The following is a 22507-nucleotide window of genomic DNA, read 5'->3' on the forward strand; positions in this document are numbered from 1 at the left end:
TCTTTGCTTGATGAATCGCCAAGGAGGATACCTGACCGTCATGCGATTCGTCATGCTCTTATCTATTGTCCCGCCTACTAATGAGTCGTCATAAAACACATTGCCTGCTCCCATCTTGATTCTCCATTATCTCTATGTGCGGACATGTTTGTTTTACTCACCTAAGGAGCAAACACGTTACAATATATATATCAAAATGCTCTTGCAATGTTAGTGAATAGACACATTTTTAATCAAATGCATTATGCAACGACGTCATACTAAAATACCTTAACTGTAATTCTGGTAAGGAAAAGAAAATAGTGTCTTTATATCCAGCAGTTCAATTTAAAACAGGCAAATAAAATCAGTAGGAAGTGCTTCAGTTAAGAAATTTCTTTGCCATCAAAATCAGTAGTGCTGGGCTGTGTAGCTTGGGCAATATAGCACTAGCCTTTTGATCTAGAGTTGATGGGCTCGATCTCAGGTCAGTCCAGTGATATTTGAAGGTACTCAAATACGCCAGTCTCATGGCTGTAGATTTACTGGCACATAGAAGGACTCCTGCAGGACAAAATTCCAGCGACTCAGTATCACTGAAAACCATAAAAGTAATTAGTGGGACATAAAACCAATAACATTAATTATTAAAGTAGGTAGTGAAGTTGTTTTATTATTCATTTCTGGCTTTTTTGAATACAATATCAGACTTCTTTTGGTTTGCTCATAAACTCATTCCTTTCTGCATTTTATATCTCTGGTATGTTACCTTGTTGCTTTCTTTCATGTATTTTCTAATTTGGAAAACAGAAGTGCTTCTCATGTAGTAAACCCATAAAAAAACTTTATTGTATTCTTGCTAGAATGGTGAATTTCCCGTGAAGCTAACGAACATATTTTCTGTATCAAAGTTCCTTTTATATGTTTATAAAAAGTTCTCATATTTCTAATTTTCTAGTGTTGTATTTATAGCTGCCTGTTTTCCCATCCATGAATATGTGAAAGTTTTCTTTCATAAGTGTGTCTTCTATACTTTTTTATTCCTTCAAATGTGAGGTCATGAAAACATTAAGGCTATGACTAGATTTGCATATTTCTGGCCTTCTGACCCCAACTTGGCAGGTTTGATCCTGGCTCAGTCCGGTGGTATTTGAAGGTGCTCAGATATGTCAGCCTAGTGTCAGTAGATTTACTGGCATGTAAAAGATAAATGGCCATGGAAGAGATCATGTCTAGTGGAGCTCTGCGATCTTAACATCTTTTCTCTTGTTTTGTGTGGTGTTAGTGGGTATCGGGGAGTATAGCGGGCATTGCCAAAGTATGGAGAAAATACTGATGACCCACAACCAATGCCAGGTCACTAGAACCCAACAGACATTGAACCAGTAATCCTTAGAAAAGTGGAACGTCCAGTAAAAAAAGCTCCGGAATGGGAAAGTACCAGGCCAGGATGGAATCACTGCTGAAATCCTAAAGAACATGGGTGACCTAGGTGTCAACATCCTCCACTAGTTATGCCAGAAGATATGGACATCTGGAAATTGGCTGACCTGTGGTGCCACTCCATCTTCGTACCACAGTTCAAAAAAAGGTTCTCCGTTTGACTGTGCAAACTATCGAACCATAGCCCTCATCTCCCATGCCAGTAAAATCATGCTCACGGTGCTGAACGAGAGGCTGAAGACTTTCTTACACTTCCACAAATATCAGAGGAACAAACCGGGTTTGTTCCAGGCAAAGGAACTCGTGAGCAGATACTAAACATCCGGCAGCTCATAGAGAAGACAAGGGAGTACAATATCAAGATGTTCCAGTGCTTCATGGACTACAAGAAAGCCTTCGACAAGGTGAAATGGTCAAAGCTCTGGGCTATACTCATGAGATGGGGACGCTGAGACATTTAGTGTACCTGACTCAACAACTGTACTCTCCGAACACTGCGAATTAATAGCAACTTCTCAGACATCTTTTCTACTACTGCTGGAGTGCGACAAGGTTGCATTCTCTTCTCCCGCCTGTTTAATGTATACAGTGAATTAATTATAAGGGAGATTCTCGAGTATTGGAGTGACGGCATCACAGGTGGTGGCAGGAAAATTAACCATCTCAGGTATGCGGATGACACTGTGATAATTGCAACAGATGATCATGAACTAGAAACCATCATGCGGAGGTTCGATGAGCGAAACAGAGAATATGGTCTTGAAATCAACAATAAAAAGACCAAAGTGATGATTGTAGATCATTTTAATAACGACAGACCTGCCATAACAAGAATTGCTGATTATGAGGTTGTCAGTCGCTTAGAGTATCTGGGATCTATTGTTGCGAGTACCGGAGACTGTGAACCTGAGCGCATTGCGATTGCAAGAAATTCAACAGCAAAACTTACATCTGGAAGGACACCTCCATCGCTTCCAAGACAAAGCTCACCCCCAATCGATCTCTGATCTTCTTTATTGCGACCTGTGCAGTAGAAACTTGGGCAATGAAGGTGGCGGGTCGCCGCAGGATTGATGCTCTAGAAATGTGGTGCCGTAGGATTTTACCATGGACAGCACACTGTATTAATGAATCGATCCTGCAACAGCTCGGCATCAGAACAAGACTGTCGACCCTTATCAACCAAAAACAACTCGGATATTTTGGTCATATTGCCAGAAGACAGGAGGCAATGGAAATACTCATCATAGAGGGAAAAGTAGACGGCCAAAGACCTAGAGGACGTGCACCGTTACGATGGATGGACCAGATCAAAAGCTTGACCAGGATGAGCTTACAGAAAGCAAATCATCATGCCCAAAGCAGAGACTCCTGGACTCAGATCATCAACAGGCTTGTTGCTTGATGTCACTACATCCTTACGAAGGGTTGGACTCAAAGAGAGAAAAGAACTCCTGCGGGACTAAATTCCAGCACTTCAGCGCCTCTGTGAACCGAAAAAGTAGTTAGTGGGACGTAATGCCAATAACTTTATTATTTTTGATTTGTTATGGCCAACTAAGGAATGTGTGTGAACTTGTTTAGCACAAAGTTTCATCTTGTCTTCCCAAAATCCCTTCATCTTTTCGTTGTGCTACTTTTTGCATTCTTCCGTCCATCCTGTAGCTTGTCTTTTAGGTTGATGGGCAAATTTGTGTTTGTTTATGAGATTTCTGAATTTTTTCCTGTCTTGCAAGATTTCTTCATTTATACCAATTTCCTGAAGATCTTTGTTTATTTCTGTAAGCGAGTTGTGATTTTTTAGATACTGCGAGATTTAGTATTTTCTTTGTTAGTCCATTGTTATCCATCCTGATCAGGTGACCATAGAATTTTAATCTTCTTTTCCTAATGGTGTATGGGTTTTTTTCTGTTATGATAGATTTCCTGTGATTTCCTTTTCATCCAAAGACCATTTTCGCATTTAGGTCTAGAATTTTCCTGAGAATTTACCTCTCTTGTTTTTCAATGTTTTTAATTTGTGATCTGCCAACAATTATAAGAGTTTCTGATACATAAAGGGCTTCCGGTTTGACAACTGTGTTGTAGTGTTGTAATTTTGTATTTTGGGATATAGATTTTTTGTTATATCTGCCCCAGATAATTTTGTATGCGTTTTGTAATTTGGTAATTCTTTGTTTGCTTGCTTATTTATCCCATTTGGTAGTATAATTTCGCCTAGGTATTTGAATTCATCTATTTGGGAGATTTTTCAGTATCTAGTGATTAGAGGATGGTTGTTAAATCCTGATTTTGTACCTTCTATATACTTTGTCTTTTCATATGAAATTTGCAGACCTGTTCTTGCTGCTATTTCATGAAGTGTTTCTACGGACTGGAGTGCTTCTTGTTTGTAGTTGGAGAGGATTACCACGTCATTTGCAAAGGCAAGGTGAATTTTGTGTTTGAGAAGTCTACAATATTGATCCCTTTAGTTTCATTTTTCCATTCTCAAACCACTTTTTCCAGAACTAGATTGAATAGTAGTGGTGATAATCCATCGCTTTGTCTGACCCCTGTTGTAATTTCGAATGGCTCTGAAATTTCTCCTAAAAATTTAACTTTTGCTGTTGTGCCTGTTAGAGTTTGCTTGATCAATTCCCATGTTTTTCTGTCAATTTGAAATTCCTCAAGTATGTTGAATAGAGTCTGTGGGTCTATTGAATCGTAAGTTTTTTGAAGTCAACAAAGGTAATTATTGTTTGTTTTGTTTTATGAATTTGTAAAATAGTTTTTAGGTTTAAGATTTGTTCTAGACATGATCTTCCTTTTCGAAACCCTGCCTGATATTCTCCGATGAAGTGGTTGGTTTGTTTTTATCTATTCAATAGGGCTTTAGAGAAAATTTTCTAGACAACTGATAGTAAGGAAATCCCTCTGTGATTGTTTATATCTGATTTATCCCCTTTCTTGTGGAGTGGGTGAATTAGTGCATATTTCCAGTCTTGTGGAATTTTCTCAATATTCCAAATGTTCTGTATGATTTCTTGAATTGCGTAAACCATTTTATTATTATTTGCATTTTTAACATTTGTATTTGTATGTTCAATAATGCAAGAAATATGCACAGGGTGGTGTGCAATATGGTTAGACGCTATAGAAGTTACTGCACAATATCAAAATACAAAGCCGTCCTCAAGGTCGCAGTGCAGACGAATGGATTGTATCCCATAATCTTCTAGCAAAAGACGTAACTTTCAGCGGCTACACGTACATAAAGTAGTGTTCGAGTGACCGTGTTGATCATAAGTTACAAGTATCCTCCACTTTCTCAGACGTTTCTATTCATGACGTCATCTATCGCCCAGTAACGTATCAATTGCTTTTGATGTTATGCTTGTTTCTGTCATGACATTTCAAAACACTTCATTTGTCCTTCAAAAATGTACAACTGTCTAAATCAAGGCCCTACAGTGAAGAAAACAGTTAAACATACTTTGTGTAGCCAGTGTGTTCCGAAACCTTTGTTATTTAATGCATAGATAACTGCATTACTTACGGTACAGTACTGCCAGGGTAAACGAAAGAACACATTATGTTCATTTCGCAAAAAGAAAAGAAAAAGGATATGTTTAACAACACCAGTCTGGCCATAGCCCTATTGTTTCGATGGCCAGTCATCAGTTTGTATATGGAGAAGTGCAAGTGACAACACTGCAGTAGCATGAACACTCAACTTAGCAAACTACGCTAAATGTTGGTCTATGTATGCATTGCTAGTATGTTCTTGGTAACCCATTGGGAGGCACATACTTGTTCTACAACATGTATCAGCTTCAGTGCGAAGTATTTTTCATACATTGTGTGTAAATTTCTTAGTGATGGTGTAATATTTTAATGCAACACTCAACCCACTCTAAATTGTATTAAGGCATCTGAATTATTTAAGGTATGTTTGAATTTGTATATGAACATGCTGTATTTTCAATGCTAAGATAATGGTTAGTAATTGGACTGCTCAGTCTACTGTAAGTCATAGTGTAAAATTTTTGACATACGTAAGGAATGTTGTGAATTTGTATATGACAGTGTTGTAATGTTAAGCTAGTAGTAAGCTCAACCTATAGTACAGTATTATGAGTTGTAGTGTTAAGCACTGGAAATACTTGAGTTGTGCATGAATTTGTATATGATGATGCTGGATTTAGAATGTTAAACTGTAGTATTTCTTGTAATATTTATTTTCAATGGAATTGCATATTGTGTTGTTGTTGTTGTTGCTGTTGTTGTTGTTGTTGTTGTTGTTGTTGTTGGGTAATTATATCTTTACTTTATTATCACACTACTGTAAGTGATCATTGCCACCGGGATATTTCCCAGTTGCGATGTATTTGTTAATAATAATAATACATAAGTGAATATTTGTTCGTAACAAACGAAAACTGCACTTACAAAGTACAGTTTATTTTATTTTATTTTTTTTTGCTAGGGGCTTTACGTCGCACCGACACAGATAGGTCTTATGGCGACGAGATAGGAAAGGCCTAGGAGTTGGAAGGAAGCGGCCGTGGCCTTAATTAAGGTACAGCCCCAGCATTTGCCTGGTGTGAAAATGGGAAACCACGGAAAACCATCTTCAGGGCTGCCGATAGTGGGATTCGAACCTACTATCTCCCGGATGCAAGCTCACAGCCGCGCGCCTCTACGCGCACGGCCAACTCGCCCGGTTAAGTACAGTTTAAATGAACAGTGATCTCTTTAGCAGAAAATAATGGGGATTGTGCTGCAGCTTGTGAGTTTTGTGTAGACACACACACTGTATTAACCCTTCGCAGGCGGTGGTACTTCATGGCGGTAGGCGACAAAAAAAATAGTAAAATTAAACAGTGCATGCAAAATTTGGGAAAATTTACTGACAATGGAAATATACTCATATTAACTGCATACATTGTTTAAGAGTGCAAACCCAAATTTGAAGTAGTCTAAAGACAAAATAATATTGTCTCATCATTTTTTCAATGGAAGAATGGCACAAGCGACACTCCACGATATGATCTGACAATGGATAACTTTAAGTACACATTATTTCTCTGTATGTCTACCCGTTAGTCACATCTCCTGAAATAGGGTCGGGGATGAGGTGAGATGAATTTATATTGCGCGTTTATATGGCTGAATGCCCTTCCCGATGTCAACCTCAATATTGAGGCGCTAATGAAGATTAAATGAATCATGGTAAATGAAATTGGGTAAGTAGCTGGAAGAGAACGGGTCTGGCTTAACGAATAGGACCTGTCCTGGCATTTGCCTGGAAGCGAAAATGGGAAATCACAGAAAATCATTCTAAGGAAAGCCGTTGGTGGGTATCAAACTCGCGTGTTTGCCGAATGCAGAGCCGTAGCACGGCTACTTCGCGCGGTTCACATTAGTCCACTAATTATGAAATATATACACAGAAAGCTACTTTAATAACATTTTGGTTTCATTTTTTGTCTTTGTTCGCCAAAAACTGGAAAAAATAGTCAAAGAATAGTCACAGAATTTGAACCCACACTCCACATAAATAAATAAATATTCTATAGTGTGTGTTTCAGTATCAAAGCTTGATGGCAACATTGGCCCTTGATCAATATTACGAACGGGAATAATGGTTGTAGTTCTGGGACTGTTACTATTTACGTCCCGTCCACTCTGTCGCTGCCAGTGTCACTTGTGTGGTGGTTGCTCTCAGATGAGCTGGAGAAAGAATTTTCGACTTCAGAGGTACATACACTAAAATCCGACACTTCTTCGTATCATCCAATATTAACACTATACCCTTTATTGCTGATCTGTTTTTGCGACACCATTTCACTGAAAAAAAAACTAAAATACGTAATAAGTATGTGCACGAAAAACAGCATCACACAACGTGTATTATGCAACTCTGACTAACAGAAGAAAATATATTCCAAGATACTGAGGGGATTTTGCTCATCGGTAGAGTTGAAGGAACGACTTCCGCCGTCTATGAGCACATGTATGCACCTCCTCGACTAGTAAAGGCACAAAATTCGAACGGAACATAAATGTTTCCACCTCAGGAAAACAAATGTAGAGCATATACAGTATATATGTTACTGCCCGCTAAGAGTTAATGCATTAAATTTACAAAAATGTTTGTTTATTCATTTTATTGTGACTATGACATAAGACCAAAAAACTGTTTAAAATACCGCCATGTTTTAGGACAAAATTATCATTGTTGCTTTAGATAATTTACATAGTCCAAATCCCAGGCACTCCATGTGAGATTCGTGCTGGACGAAGTGGAGGCAGAACAGGTTTTTCTCCGGGTACTCCGGTTTTCCTTGTCATCTTTCATTCCAGCAACACTCTCCATTAACATTTCATCTGTCATTCATTTATCATTGCCCCAGAGGAGTGTGACGGGCTTCGACAGCCGGCACATTTCCTATCCTTGCCGCTATATGGGGCTTCATTAATTCCATTCCTGACCTGGTCAGATGACTGGAAACAGGCTGTGGATTTTCATTTTTCATTGTTTTCTAATTTTACTTATTAAATAAACAAATTGAGGGCACCATCAAAATACTTAAGATATATGAAAAGAATGTTATGCACTATAAATCGCAGAGTGTATGTCCAGCCATTGTACCGTTGCTTCACTGGGTCGGGTATGAAGCGAAATGAAGCTTCGTAGCGAGTTTTTACAACCAGATGCCCTTCCTGACGTATATCTCATCAGAGGAGTTAATGAGGTTATAGTAGAAAGGGATGGGTGAAACCCGATGCCAGCACATAGCCTACTCCTATCGAATAGCACCAAGGCGTCTGCTCAAGGCTCAACGTCACCATCCGATGGAAGAATCACCATCAACAGTGCCATGCCCTCACTTTATACAAACTCTGCAGAGAGGTTTGGAATTGAATCCAGGCTCTTGCCACACAATCTAGTAATTAGAAATTATATATCACCACCTCTCCTGCCGGTCAACATTCTGATGATGAAACATTTTTCGGCCAATGGGACTCGAACCAGCCCACCACGGTGTCAGACCATATAGACTTGACTCCTTAACCATTATGGCCGCCATGCATGCTGCAATGTAAATTGAGGAGTATTTTACACAATTTATTGTTGTAGCTAATTTCTTGTTGTGCTTATGTTCTGAAAATGGAAAAAAAAAAATACTAAATAGGGTTAATATAACTTATATCTACAAGATGTTACATTCCTCGCCTAATATGTAAAATAGCCGGGCTGAGTGGCTCAGACGATTGAGGCCTTCTGGTTTCAACTTGGCAGGTTTGATCCTGGCTCAATTGGGTGGTATTTGAAGGTGTTCAAATCCATCAGCCCCATGACAGATTTACTAGCATGTAAAAGAACTGCAGGACAAAATTCCGGTTCCTCGGCATCTCCGAAAACCAAAAAAGTAGTTGGGACATAAAAACAATAACATTATAATATGTAAACTAGGTAATATTACTAAGAATATGTACAAATGTGTAAAATAAAACCCAAGTACCATATCAGAAACACAGCTTGTCAATATTTTTCATTTTCAGTTGTCTACAAGTAAAGGAATGGATTATGTAATTACATAAGAATCTGAGCCTTACTCTTCAGCTAATTCTTTGCTGGCATATGAATATCTAGAAAAGCACCATTAAAGGAGTATGCTCAATTAAAAGTCACCCAGAGGTGTTTGAGTCATCAGTCCATAGACTGGTTTGATGCAGCTTTCCATGCCACCCTATCCTGTGCTAACCTTTTCATTTCTACGTAACTATTGCATCCTACATCTGCTCTAAGCTGTTTGTCATATTCATACTTTGGTCTACCCCTACCGTTCTTACCACCTACACTTCCTTCAAAAACCAAATGAACAAGTCCTGGGTGTCATAAGATGTGTCCTATCATTCTATCTCTTGTCAAATTTAGCCAAATCGATTCAGTATCTCTTCATTCGTGATTCGATCTATCCATCTCACCTTCAGCATTCTTCTGTAACACCACATTTCAAAAGCTTCTATTCTCTTTCTTTCTGAGCTAGTTATCGTCCATGTTTCACTTCCATACAATGCCACGCTCCACACGAAAGTCTTCAAAAACATCTTTCTAATTCCGATATCAATGTTTGAATTGAGCAAATTTCTTTTCTTAAGAAAGCACTTCCTTGCTTGTGCTAGTCTGCATTTTATGTCCTCCTTACTTCTGCCATCGTTAGTTATTTTACTACCCAAGTAACAATATTCATCTACTTCCTTTACGACTTTGTTTCCTAATTAATATTTCCTACATCACCTGCCTTTGTTCGACTGCACTCCATTACTTTTGTTTTGGACTTATTTATTTTCATCTTGTACTCCTTACCCAAGACTTCATCTATACCATTCAGCAACTTCTCGAGATCTTCTGCAGTCTCAGATAAAATAACAATATCATCGGCAAATCTCAAGGTTTTGATTTCCTCTCCTTGGACTGTGATTCCCTTTCCAAATTTCTCTTTGATTCCCTTTACTGCCTGTTCTATGTAAACATTGAAAAGGAGAGGGGACAAACTGCAGCCTTGCCTCACTCCTTTCTGGATTGCTGCTTCTTTTTCAAAGCCCTCGATTCTTATCACTGCAGACTGATTTTTATACAGGTTGTAGATAATTCTTCGTTCTCGGTATCTGATCCCTATCATCTTCAGAATCATAAATAGCTTGTTCCAATCAACATTATAGAATGCCTTTTCTAGATCTACAAATGCCATGTACGTGGGCTTGTCCTTCTTGATTCGATCCTCTAAAATCAGACGTAAAGTCAGGATTGCTTCACGTGTTCCTACATTTCTTCTGAAGCCAAATTGATCTCCCAACTCAGCTTCAACTTGTTTTTCCATTCTTCTGTAAATAATACGTGTTAAAATTTTGCAGGCATGAGATACTAAACTAATGGTGCGGTAGTTTTCACACCTGTCAGCACCGGCTTTCTTGGGAATAGGTATAACAACATTCTGCCGAAAATCGGATGGGACTTCTCCTGTCTCATACATCCTGCACACTAAATGAAATAACCTTACAATGCTGGTTTCTCCTAAGGCAGTCAGTAATTCAGAGGGAATATCATCAATTCCAGGTGCCTTGTTCCTATTTAGGTCACTCACAGCTCTGTCAAACTCTGACCTCAAAATTGGGTCTCCCATTTCATCAGCATCAACAGCCTCTTCATGTTTCAGAACCAAATTATCTACATCGTTACCTTGATACAACTGTTGGATATGCTCCTGCCATCTTTCTGCTTTGTCTTCTTTCCCTAGAAGTGGCTTTCCATCTGAGCTCTTAATATTCATGCACCTAGATTTCCTTTCTCCAAAGGTTTCCTTGATTTTCCTGTATGCAACATCTACCTTTTCCAGGACCATACAGCCTTCGACATCCTTGCACTTCTCCTTCAGCCATTCTTCCTTAGCTACCTTGCACTTTCTATCCACTTGATTCTTTAATCGCCTGTATTCTTTTCTGCCCTCTTCATTTCTAGCATTCGTGTATTTTCGTCGTTCATCAATCAGGTCTAGTATCTCATGAGTTATCCACTGATTCTTAGTTGATCTTTTCTTCCTTCCTAACATTTCTTCAGCAGCCCTACTGACTTCATTTTTCATGACTCTCCACTCTTCCTCCATTGTGTTTCCTTCAGCCTTTTCATTTAGTCCTTGTGCAACATGTTCCTTGAAACAATCCCTCACACTCTTTTCTTTCAACTTGTCTAGATCCCATCTTTTTGCATTCTTTCCTTTCTTCAATTTCTTCAACTTCAGATGGCATTTCATGACCAACACGTCTACTCCTGGGAAAGTTTCGCAATCCAGCACCTGGTTTCTGAATCTCTGCCTAATCATAATGAAGTCTATTTGATACCTTCCAGTGTCTCCAGGTCTCGTCCACTTATACAGCCGTCGTTTGTGGTGTTTGAACCAATATTGGCAAGGACTAAATTATGATCAGTGCAGAATTCAACCAGCCGACTTCCTCTTTCGTTCCTTTGTCCCAATCCAAATTCTCCTACTGTACTACCTTCTCTTCCTTGGCCTACCACTGCATTCCAGTCTCCCATCACAATTAGATTCTCGTCACCTTTTACATATTGTATTAAATCTTCTATCTCCTCATATATTCTTTCAATTTCTTCATCATCTGCTGAACTAGTAGGCATATAGACCTGCATTATTGTGGTGGGCATTGGTTTGGTGTCTATCTTGACAACAATAATTCTTTCACTATGCTGGTCGTAGTAGCTTATCCGCTGCCCTATTTTCTTATTCATTATTAAACCAACTCCTCCATTTCCCCTGTTTGATTTCGTGTTGATAATTCGGTAGTCGCCTGACCAAAAATCCTGTTCTTCTTGCCAATGTACTTCACTTATACCAACTACATCTAACTTTAGCCTATCCATCTCCCTTTTCAGTTTCTTTAACCTACCACAACGATTCAAACTTCTAACATTCCACGCTCCGACTCGCAGAATGTCAGTATCCATCTTCCTGATGATCGCCCCCTCTCGTGTAGTCCCCACCTGGAGATCCGAATTGGGGACTAGTTTACCTCCGGAAAATTTATCTAGGAGGAAGCCATCATCAGTACATCATTCATACAGAGAGAACTGCATGTCCTCGGGAGGTAGTTACAGCTGTAGTTTCCCGTTGCTTTCAGCCGTGTAGCAGTATCAACACAGCTAAGCCATGTTGAGTATTATTACAAGGCGGTATCAGTCAATCATCTAGACTGCCGCCCTTGCAACTACCGAAAGGCTGCTACCCCCCTTTCGATGAACCATTCGTTAGTCTGGTCTCTCAACAGATACCCATTCGATATGGTTGCACCTGCGGCTCGGCTATCTGCATCATTGGGACACCCAGATCAGTCCATAATTTACTGGTTGAGGTAATTATTCCCCGACAAAACTCCATTCGTTTTTCTTTGTTCAGACTTACTACTCTGTGGATAGGAAAGTCTGGTGTATTCATATTACAGTAGAAGTCCGTTATAGGGAGAATTCATAACAGCGAAAATTTTACTCGCTATAGTGGATTGCCTTATCTGATTTTTCATTAAAGTCAGGGACACACACACACATATTAAGATCGGGATGAAACAGCGATCACTTTGTTCAAAATTTATGTTTTTGCATATTTCCGTACTATGACTTACTCGTTAGTTATTTTTCTAATTCCGAGAAAATGTGAACGTGTATGTTCAATTTCATTCTGAAAAATTGGAGTTGTATCACTACAGTGGCTTCTGTGGCAAATGTTTTAGTTTTCTTAGGGCTGGTTCTACCACCTACTAGTAAAATAGCGCGTAACTTGCCCTCCGTGTAAAAGGGTGTCTCCGTTCGACCACTCCCAGGTAGCATTATCGGCAGCATAAATCGTAGTTACCCGGCGCGTAATTTATCGGCCACTTCGAGGGCCCGATAAGACTTCACCTGCCAGGCAAGTTTTGAGAGTTGAACATTATTAACTGTATTTCTTGTGACATACAACTTAAATTAGCTTAGTATACTGAAAAAAGCATGATACTGTAACAGTGTTCGATATTGTATTGCAGGATTTTGAACATTAATGCTTCCCTCGAGTTGCAACGGTCACACCAGCCTGTCGCGTTTGTAGCATAGGGAGCACATTTTATACGTCAAGCTGTCGTAAAGAAACTTTAAAAGGATGTAAAATCAAAATCTACTTGGAAATCATTTCAAATAGGCTTTAATTTTCTACTTTTTCAGTTTTCAGACACGAGTTATAACTTATTGTATGTATCTCGATTATCGCAAGCATTCTCGTAGCGTACCGGCTAACACGCTCGCTTCGTAGTACGAGGTATGCTGGTTTGAGTCTTTGTTACGATGAATCTTTTTTATTTCCATTATTAGCGTTGTGTTAATCTGTATGCTTTTCATACTTCTTTTGTTAATAATATATTTCACTGAAATGTTTAATCACAATATTATGTCTACTAGGAAATTGCTTTATATGTGTGCTACTTATAGAAAGTGATGTTATGATTAATAGCATATAGGACTGTCGCTCAGGTAGCAGATTCCCTATCAGTTGTTTACATAGTCTTCTTGTAAATGATTTTGATGATTTTGAAGAAATTGGAAACTATTCCATTCTCGAATTCCTCTTCCTATGAATGGATATTTACCCCGATTAGTTCTTAACATTTACAGTACCTTCCAACTTTATCTTCATAAAGTTAAACATTAGAATGAAATGCATTATCAGTAAATGGAAGCATGTGGAACTGAACAAGGTCACAGAGCTAGTTGCAAATAGAGCATTGTGGAGATACTTAATTCACAGAAGCCTGCACATAGAATGCTCAAAGGCAGTAAGTCTGTAAGGAAGACGTGTATGTACATACGTATACGGAAGCGCATAAAGAGAGTTAAGACGGCAGGGGAAAAAAAATAATTTTTAAGTGTAAATTAGAAATACGATGGAAACCTGCGTACCTTCTATTACGGACTTAGCGACTTGACCAATCTACTACTAGAATACTTTTCAAAAACGCTGCCTTACATGACAGGTTATAACTGGCATCAGAAAATGTAATCTTGAGATTTTAATCCCAATTAGGTATTGATATTGAAGCTCACAGATTAAAATCACGAAAGCTTGACATAAATCGTTGTGATAATCAGCAGATGCAAGCACAGGAAAATAAGACAATCGAAATGAGTTTCATACATCTGACGATAGATAGCACCACACTTGAAAGAGAGAAGTCGCTGAAAATCAGTCTAGCCACCTTCGTATATCGGTGTCTAGCTCCGGGTAGCTGCCTAGCGCTTGCGCGGAGGTGGTTGCACGCAAGCCAAAGTACCAGCCGATTTACACCCCCAGGTAGTTTACCTCGCGGGCAGCTGCCAGCCACTTTACCAGCAGAACCGGCCCTTATTCAAACAGCATTATCTAACGTAACTTAACCTACTGTACATATTGAAACAGGAACGCCCGTACTTCAGTTTATCGGAGAGCATGAGAAACGACAAGGCGTGTACGGCCCATGCTAAGAGAGTGAGAGAGAGAGAGAGAGAGAGAGAAGGGTAGTGAAAAAAAAATTTTTTTATGATTAAGTGGATCCTTCAGTTTATTCAATAGATATGCAAAGAATTATATCACCTTTTACAGCTGAATCGTGGAGTTGTCCTTGAAGGCGTGGAGGGGACGTCGTCCTGCGGCGGCTGCGTCGTCTTGCGGTCGGCGTTGGCGTTGTATTCCGTCGTTGGTGTTTTCTCTGTATTAGTGTTGATGGCGACTCGAACCCGAGGCAGGAACGGGGAAATGTGGAGCTTCCACATCGGACATCATGGGACTCTGGTGTGACACCTCTCTAAGGCGAAGCACACCGAAATAGTTCCCACAGTCAATGATGTTGAACGCACTTTAGCAGCAACGATAAAGTCAGAGTCACAGTTCCATGAGAATAAGATGGAAGGAATTATCGTATTTGGAATAATAAACAAACGAAAACAATCTAGGACCTTCCGAGGTGCAGTGATTAAGCACTTCACAAAGAAAATTAAATTCACCGGGTACAGTCTCTGCACTGTACACCATGAGCACAATATTCACACACTTGTTGAAATAAACGACAGTCCAAGTTCTGTTACGTCGTAATTTTCAGAAGATTATCACTGGCACTTAAGATCATACGTGATTCTGAACAGGTTATGATGGGAATTGGCATGGTCCCTCGGAAAGAAATTACGATACCGTATTCCACAAGTTAATACTGTCTTTAAGAGTGAATGTTGGCACAGTTCAACGGATAGACACAGTCTTTAAATGAAATGAAGGTCGGCACAGTTTTATTACGAACACAGTTCCGAAAAATGGATAAACACAGTCTTTAAATGAAATGAAGGTCGGCACAGTTTTATTACGAACACAGTTCAATGGATAGACACAGTCTTTAAATGAAATGCAGGCTGGCACAGTTTTATTACGAACACAGTTCAATGGATAGACACAGTCTTTAAATGAAATGCAGGCTGGCACAGTTTATGCTAGAAACACTATCGCTGTTTTCACACAGTCTTTAAATGAAATCAAGGTTGGCACAGTTTATGCTAGAAACACTATCGCTGTTTTCACACAGTCTTTAAATGAAATCAAGGTTGGCACAGTTTATGCTAGAAACATTCATAGTCCACAAACGAAATATAATCGCCCAGTCGTACAGACTGATAAAAACGAAATTACGTTTTGTTCATGCACAAAGTTCAAGCCCACGGAGAAAGCTTCCAACACTAACATTTCTGAACTCAAGTATACAGCCGGACCGAGTGACGAATTATATCACGACGTGCTTACTTGCACACACACACACTGAACTCACGGCTTACTGCCGACTCCCCTCACTCTCTCTGCCTACGGCACACTTCAGCTGCACACTGCCCATACTGCACACTCTGTGCTTTACCCCAGGCTGGCGATTCGCTTATATTGCCGAAGGTCGGTGGGCGTGGCTACACATGTGGGCCCCAAGAAAATTTTATATCTTGGCCATCTTTACACCGATTGACATGAAATTTCGGCTAGCAGCGTTCATTATTCCTGCCTGCAAGGTGACGTTATTGAAATATTGATATCACATTTCGTTCATGCTGCAATGCTATGGAACACGAAAGAACCTTCTGCGTGACGTCGCTTGACCTTGGCCGGTGTTCTGGAACAGCGCGAGCTTGCTTGCAGTTCCCACAATGCCTGTGCGCTCGGCGCAAGTTTTAAATGCTTACGGCCGGGTGTTAGCGAGTTCCTCTTAATAAATGAATGAAACGTGAATGCTCATAGGACGTTCCCGTTTCAATATTTCAAGCGCTAGTAGAGTTATGATAAACATTTTCGTACAAATTTACATGCCAGCCTTTCCGAAATTTAACCAGATGCGAAAAAATACGGTGAAACCTCGTATGTTGAAACTACGCAACTTGAGTCGATCGAAGTGTTGTCGCATTCGAGATCACGGTCGAAGTAATCCTCTTGCACATGGCCGGGTTTAACTTCCATATAATTCATGGTTGAAGAATGTGACCAGAAAACAATGCTTAATAACCCACTGGTCCGAAATATAAGGCTTCAGCTAACATTCGGTTTACAAAGAGTGTGATCTGCAAATAATGCGCGTATACTTTTATACACCCCATTGCAAATATTTTTATATTAATGTTGTTGTGTTTTACACACCTTTTAATACACTGTTATTTGTTAAGACATAGTGGAAAAGGTTTTCGTATTTGTTTCTTATTTTTCATGCCTTTTAATATTCTCATCTTTAGAAACAGTAGATAGCCTATATCTTTCACTGTACTCGTCCATACACGACGTAAAATGCACGCGTGTTGGAAAAAAACCATCAAGTGTGTTATATTCCTGTTGGATAGTTCTGATTCGTGTATTCAATAGTACGTTTTCTTGCTTAACACATTATCTTTCCTTGTCCCCTGCAGAAACATCCTAACATGGCTTTACTGAAGACACTAACCTCTGAGATCAGCATCCACCCTGGGCCGTATTTTATGATGTATCACATTCTTACTTAATTTCAGTACTGGTACTTAGAATTTAAATTAAGCGATCATTACTTCAGCCTTTATTTCTAACAAGTTAACTACTGTTACCAGCCATGTTATTCATGCATTTAAAATACGGAAACAGGTTCTCTTTAATTTTCAAATTGTGTTTACAGAACTCCAGTTGACGAGTATTACTAATTGACTCTTATATCCCCTTCGAGTTTGAATATCGACGAGAGAGCTCATTAGTGCATATAGCACTAAAACTATACCGAAGATGATCGATCACACTCAATATAATTGCTGGAGTGCATATACACTATATCGATAACGGAAAAAATAATGCATTCTAAATGACTCGTAATAAGGAGTGCTTCAGTGATAGGGTTCTCGCTATAACCAAAGGATAATACACAGTTTAATATAGGAATTTTGAAGGGACAGGAAAAACCTGTCGTAACAACGGAGTTCTCGTTATATGCCGTACTCGCTATAGCAGGCTTGTACTGTATTTGATTTGTAAATTATTTATTTGGAGGTAGCAGCATGATTCCTGAGACTCTTCCTGAGGTAAAATAGCTTAAGTTGCCCATTTATAAAGATGAGGTTACTTCTCTTTGTTTCCATATCTGCCTGTTTATTTTAAACTAAATCAGAGGAAGGTGATATTCTTGATAAGAGGTTTTGAGGTCCTCCAGATTACATTATGTGAAGTATAGCTGTCTTAAATGAGAATATACTACTGCAATATATTTTTAATGTACTAGTTTATGTACCCATGCTTTGCTACAGTGTTCTCAGAAAGACTGACCTTGTGGTTTTCTTTACTGAAGTCAACATAGGTCATTACAAAAACGTCAGTACGACAGTAACGATTAAAAGCAATGTTATCATATAACATACTCCATTGAATGAAAAACCGCACATTTTCTCACTTTTAACGAACAGTACTACGGTGCCGATATAACAGTCCATAGTTCCAGACCTGGAATGACCAGGCCGCAGACAGCCGTGAAGACTCCTCTGCCATTATTCCATTAAATATGCACACTGCTCTTTCCAATCAGTGCCTCAGAGTAGGTATTGAATAATTTGCATGCTGTGATGGACCAGTGTGTTACGTACCAGTAGTATCAGAACATTTATAAACCAGGGGAATGGCATGGTAAATAATAAAGTTATCTAACTCCCCAGCTACTTCCCGCCAATAGTCAGGCAGGCTGTTACAATCGGTACGACCGGGCGAGTTGGCCGTGTGGTTAGGGGAGCGGAGCTGTGAGCTTGCATCTGGGAGATAGTGGATTCGAATCCCACTGTTGGCAGCCCTGAAGAGGGTATTCTGTGGTTTCCAATTTTCACCCCAGGAAAATGATGGGGCTGTACCTTAATTAAGGCCAAAGCCTCTTTTTTGACACTCCTAGCCCTTTCATATCCTATCGTCACCATAAGACCTATCTGTGTCGGTGTGACGTAAGGCAAATTTAAAATATACTCGGTATGCAGCAGTAATCCTATCTATCAGAGATGAGTGGCAACAGAAGACACAAAGCACATCAGAGCAAACAATGGTCAGCGTAATGTTACTGTTGATCAATTTTATGAGCTTTATACATTGTGGGCCTTCACATGTAATTTTCTTTGGACCCTGTGAGGTTAGGGCATCTTATAAATTTATTTGTAGCATGGACCGTAGTTCCTTATTCTCCAAATATACATACCGATTTTCATTAAATTCTGTTTACCCATTTTCTCACGGCTCGGCGTTGATATGGACTTAATAACAAAAATCCAAATTCATGAATATCTCTGTAATCATAGCCGGTACGGTAGCAATGTATGATCATAGCCGATACGGTAACAATGTATAAGACAAACTATCAGAAATTTAATACTGTGTAACTTTAATTATGTGGTATTTATCGATACGACCACTAATAACATAAATATTTGAGAATTAAATTTTAGGGCTTCCACTAAACTACCATTTCACTCAGCGTGAATAAAATGATTTATGCCCTAGATTATAGCGACTTATTCCCCGACTTTGTGTACCGATTTTAATTAAGATAGGACCACTAATAACATAAGTATTTGAGAAATAACATTTGGGCCTTCCCCTAATCTACCATTTTTCTCGGTGTGAATACAATTATTTGTGGCCTAGATTGTAGCGACTTATTCTCCGGCTTCGCCTACCGATTTCCATTAAGATACGACCATGAATAACATAAATACTTGAGAATTAAATTTTAGGCCTTCCTCTAAACTACCATTTCACTCAGCGTAAATACAATTATTTATGGCCTAGGTTGTAGCGACTTATTCCCGGACTTTGCATACTGATTTTCATTAAATTCTCTTCAGCCCTTTTCTTGTGATGCGTGTACATACAGACAGACAGAAATTACGGAAAATTAAAAAGTGCATTTCCTTGTCCCTGTGGACACGACTGATGCAGAAATACCATCCTTTTTAAATTCTGAGCAATGTACAGACAAAACTCTTTATTTTATATATATATATATTTAGTGTGTGTGCCTGTTTATAGAAGGCTGTATGGAGAAAAGAAGTAAAATTTGAATTTTTTGTTAGAAACTTGGACGTGTTTATGAACTTGTTTTGGGTTTTACCACACTTCTCAGTTGATAAAATGCGTAAAATTTCAATTCTGTTTGTGTGACTTGTGTACTTGCATATTATTACAGAATTATACCATTGTGGGTTTTAGGTGATAGCTGCTACCAATCGAGTGGATATCTTGGATCCAGCTCTGCTTCGATCTGGTAGATTAGACCGCAAAATAGAATTTCCTCATCCTAATGAAGAAGCAAGAGCTCGTATCATGCAGATTCACTCTCGAAAAATGAATGTCAGTCCAGATGTAAATTTTGAAGAACTGTCACGATCTACCGATGACTTCAATGGTGCTCAGTGCAAAGCAGTATGTGTTGAAGCGGTGAGTCTTGATCATGTCATAGTTAATTTAGTTCCTTTCCTATTCTTATACCATAGTTAACTTATTTGCATATGGTATGTATTGAGTGTATTCATAGCTGTCTTCTCTTGTGTGTAGTGATTTACTCATATGCCTCTTATTTTCTGATCACTTGGATGATTTCCTTCAATAAGTTATTGAAAGTTTTGAGGCGTATATAGTATTCTTAGTCATATCCTTGGTGTGCTACAGCTGCTGCGATGCCATATCTTTATACAGTAATTTTTCATTTTTCAGGAGGTTTTCAAACCTACCAAGCGGACTGGCCAAGTATGTTAATGACATATGGCTATGGATCCAAGCTCTGTATTTAGGAGACGAGTGGGTTTGAACCTGACCATCAGCTGTCCTGAGAATGGTTTTCTGTGGTTTCCCATTTTCACTTCAGGCAAATGCCAGGGCAGTTACCATTCACAGACCACAGCCGATTCCTTCAACCTCCTTACCCAGTTTTGTTCACCATCACTCATTTCATCTTTAGTTCCTGAACTGAGATTGGCATCAAGAAGGGCACACAGCCAAAGAACATGCCATACAATTTCATCTCACCTCATCCTTGGCACTGTATCAGGAAACACTACTAAGTGGTAAATTTACTTACATGAGGTTTGCAAACCCACCTGCTGTTAACATCTGGAATCAGGAAGTTTTGTTTCAGAACAGTTTGGGATAAAGTTGCATATGCTTCTCTCTTGGATGACTTGCTTCTTGTGTGAGCAATTATAGCATTGATTTTTCTATTTATAGCAAAAATATTAAAATAGCATTTTGTAGCATTAATGCTTTGAAGAAATAGCATTTATTAGGTATAACCTGTTTTTGATGTTTTATTAGGCCTGTTTGAGTAGTGTAAATGGTGAAAATATTAGGCTTGCATAACCTAATCCTGTTCAGTTCAATACAGTCGCCATTAATTCCGACCTCTGATGGTTCGGCTCTTCGGATAATCCGACCATGACGCAGGTCCAGTGAAGCGTGTGCATTGCAGGCATGTAGGCATTTGAAACATTACTTACAATACATTGTTGAGTCATTCAGCTGATGATACTTGAGCAACCAGGGCATTCTGATTCTTTACTTAGGTGCTCATCTTTAAAGCAGTGTTTGTTGACAGGGTGAACAGTTCTTGTATTTTACAATAAAAATTCGCTATCAGTTCACGTACTCGTTACATAATGGCAACCGAGAAGCATAAATAGGTTATGCTGATTTGAGAAGAGATAGTAACCGTTTTGCTCTCAGGCTATTTTCACCAGTCAAGCCCAAAACACTCAGACTATTTTTCATGATTATGCATGTTAAAATGTAAAAAATTGTCATATAAAGAAATCCCCGGATACAAAATTGAAAAAAAAATCACAATAGAACACTATTCAATATAACTTTAGGAAAAAAATTTCCCAAAATTGTTCGTGGCATATTTTACTGCAAAAAAAATTTAATTGGAATATATATTACAAAAATAAAAATCGGTTTTCAAATACTAAAAAAGTAATCTGTTCGTTAGTCATATTGTTGATCATTCATTCTGAAAATAAGAGCATTTAATTCTGTATAACATGATATATATGTTTTTCCTTATTTATTCATGACCATGAGTTATAGCACCTGGCAAAATAACTGTACACGTACCTTCTGGATTCCGCATTTGTGTTTTGGAAAACATTCTTATCATCACTGTCTGTAAAATCCGAATCACTCTTCTTTTTCTACCGCTTTTCCCACACCTGTGGGGTCGCGGGTGAGAACTGTGTCACAAATGTGGATTTGGCTCTGTTTTATGGCCGGATGCCCATCCTGATGCCAACCCTATATGGAGGGATGTAATCACTATCACATGTTTCTGTTGTGGTTGGTAGTGTAGTGTGTTGGGATAAATACAAATACCCCAGTCCCTGGGTCAGAAGAATTAATCAAAAGCGATTAAAATCCCGGACCCGGCCGGGAATCGAACCTGGGACCCTCTGAACCAAAGACCTCATCGCTGACCATTCCTCCAATGAGTCGTACTGAAATCTAAATCACTATCGGCTATAAAGTCACTGTCATCGTCTAAAGCATCTAAATAATTCAAGACTTCGGAATTATTTAGCCTAGAACTTGGCCCAGCCATTTTAAAATATAGGCCTACTCGTGGCACGAAAATCGAATAACGGGGAATGTTAAACTAAACTTCACTTGAGAACACTGATAAATGTTGAATATAAACAAAATATAACAAACAATAAAGTACTATTAAAATGGGAACAATATAAGAAAGGAAAACACGTATTATGAAGCTTAACCCTTTGCAATCCAATTTTCTGTCACATGTTCCAACAATGTGGTCCAAATTAATTTTGCACATTTTTACCTAGTCAGATTAAACTCAGAATTTTCATTAGTAATTATAATATTATTATTATGATTATTACCGTACATTCTGTTGCATAGGAATTAGTTTCCATAATAATTTTCGTCGTCAGTGCAGGAGTAAAAAACAACATAATAAACTGAAGTGGAGTGATGCAGCTAGGCAGAACCTGCGGTCCTCT

General features: G+C 38.9%; 1 protein-coding gene across 1 annotated transcript in view; it reads left to right on the forward strand.

The window, feature by feature from the left end:
* The window catches only part of Rpt5 (26S proteasome regulatory subunit Rpt5), an 84495-nt gene that overhangs the window by 44028 nt on the left and 17960 nt on the right, over nucleotides 1-22507 (forward strand). Inside the window, exon 6 of the mRNA XM_067135617.2 lies at nucleotides 19707-19934. Coding sequence (XP_066991718.1) covers nucleotides 19707-19934 — 228 coding nt within the window. The remainder of the gene's footprint in view (nucleotides 1-19706; nucleotides 19935-22507) is intronic.

This window comes from Anabrus simplex, chromosome 1 (assembly GCF_040414725.1).
Source record: "Anabrus simplex isolate iqAnaSimp1 chromosome 1, ASM4041472v1, whole genome shotgun sequence".
Taxonomy (NCBI): Eukaryota; Metazoa; Arthropoda; class Insecta; order Orthoptera; family Tettigoniidae; genus Anabrus; species Anabrus simplex.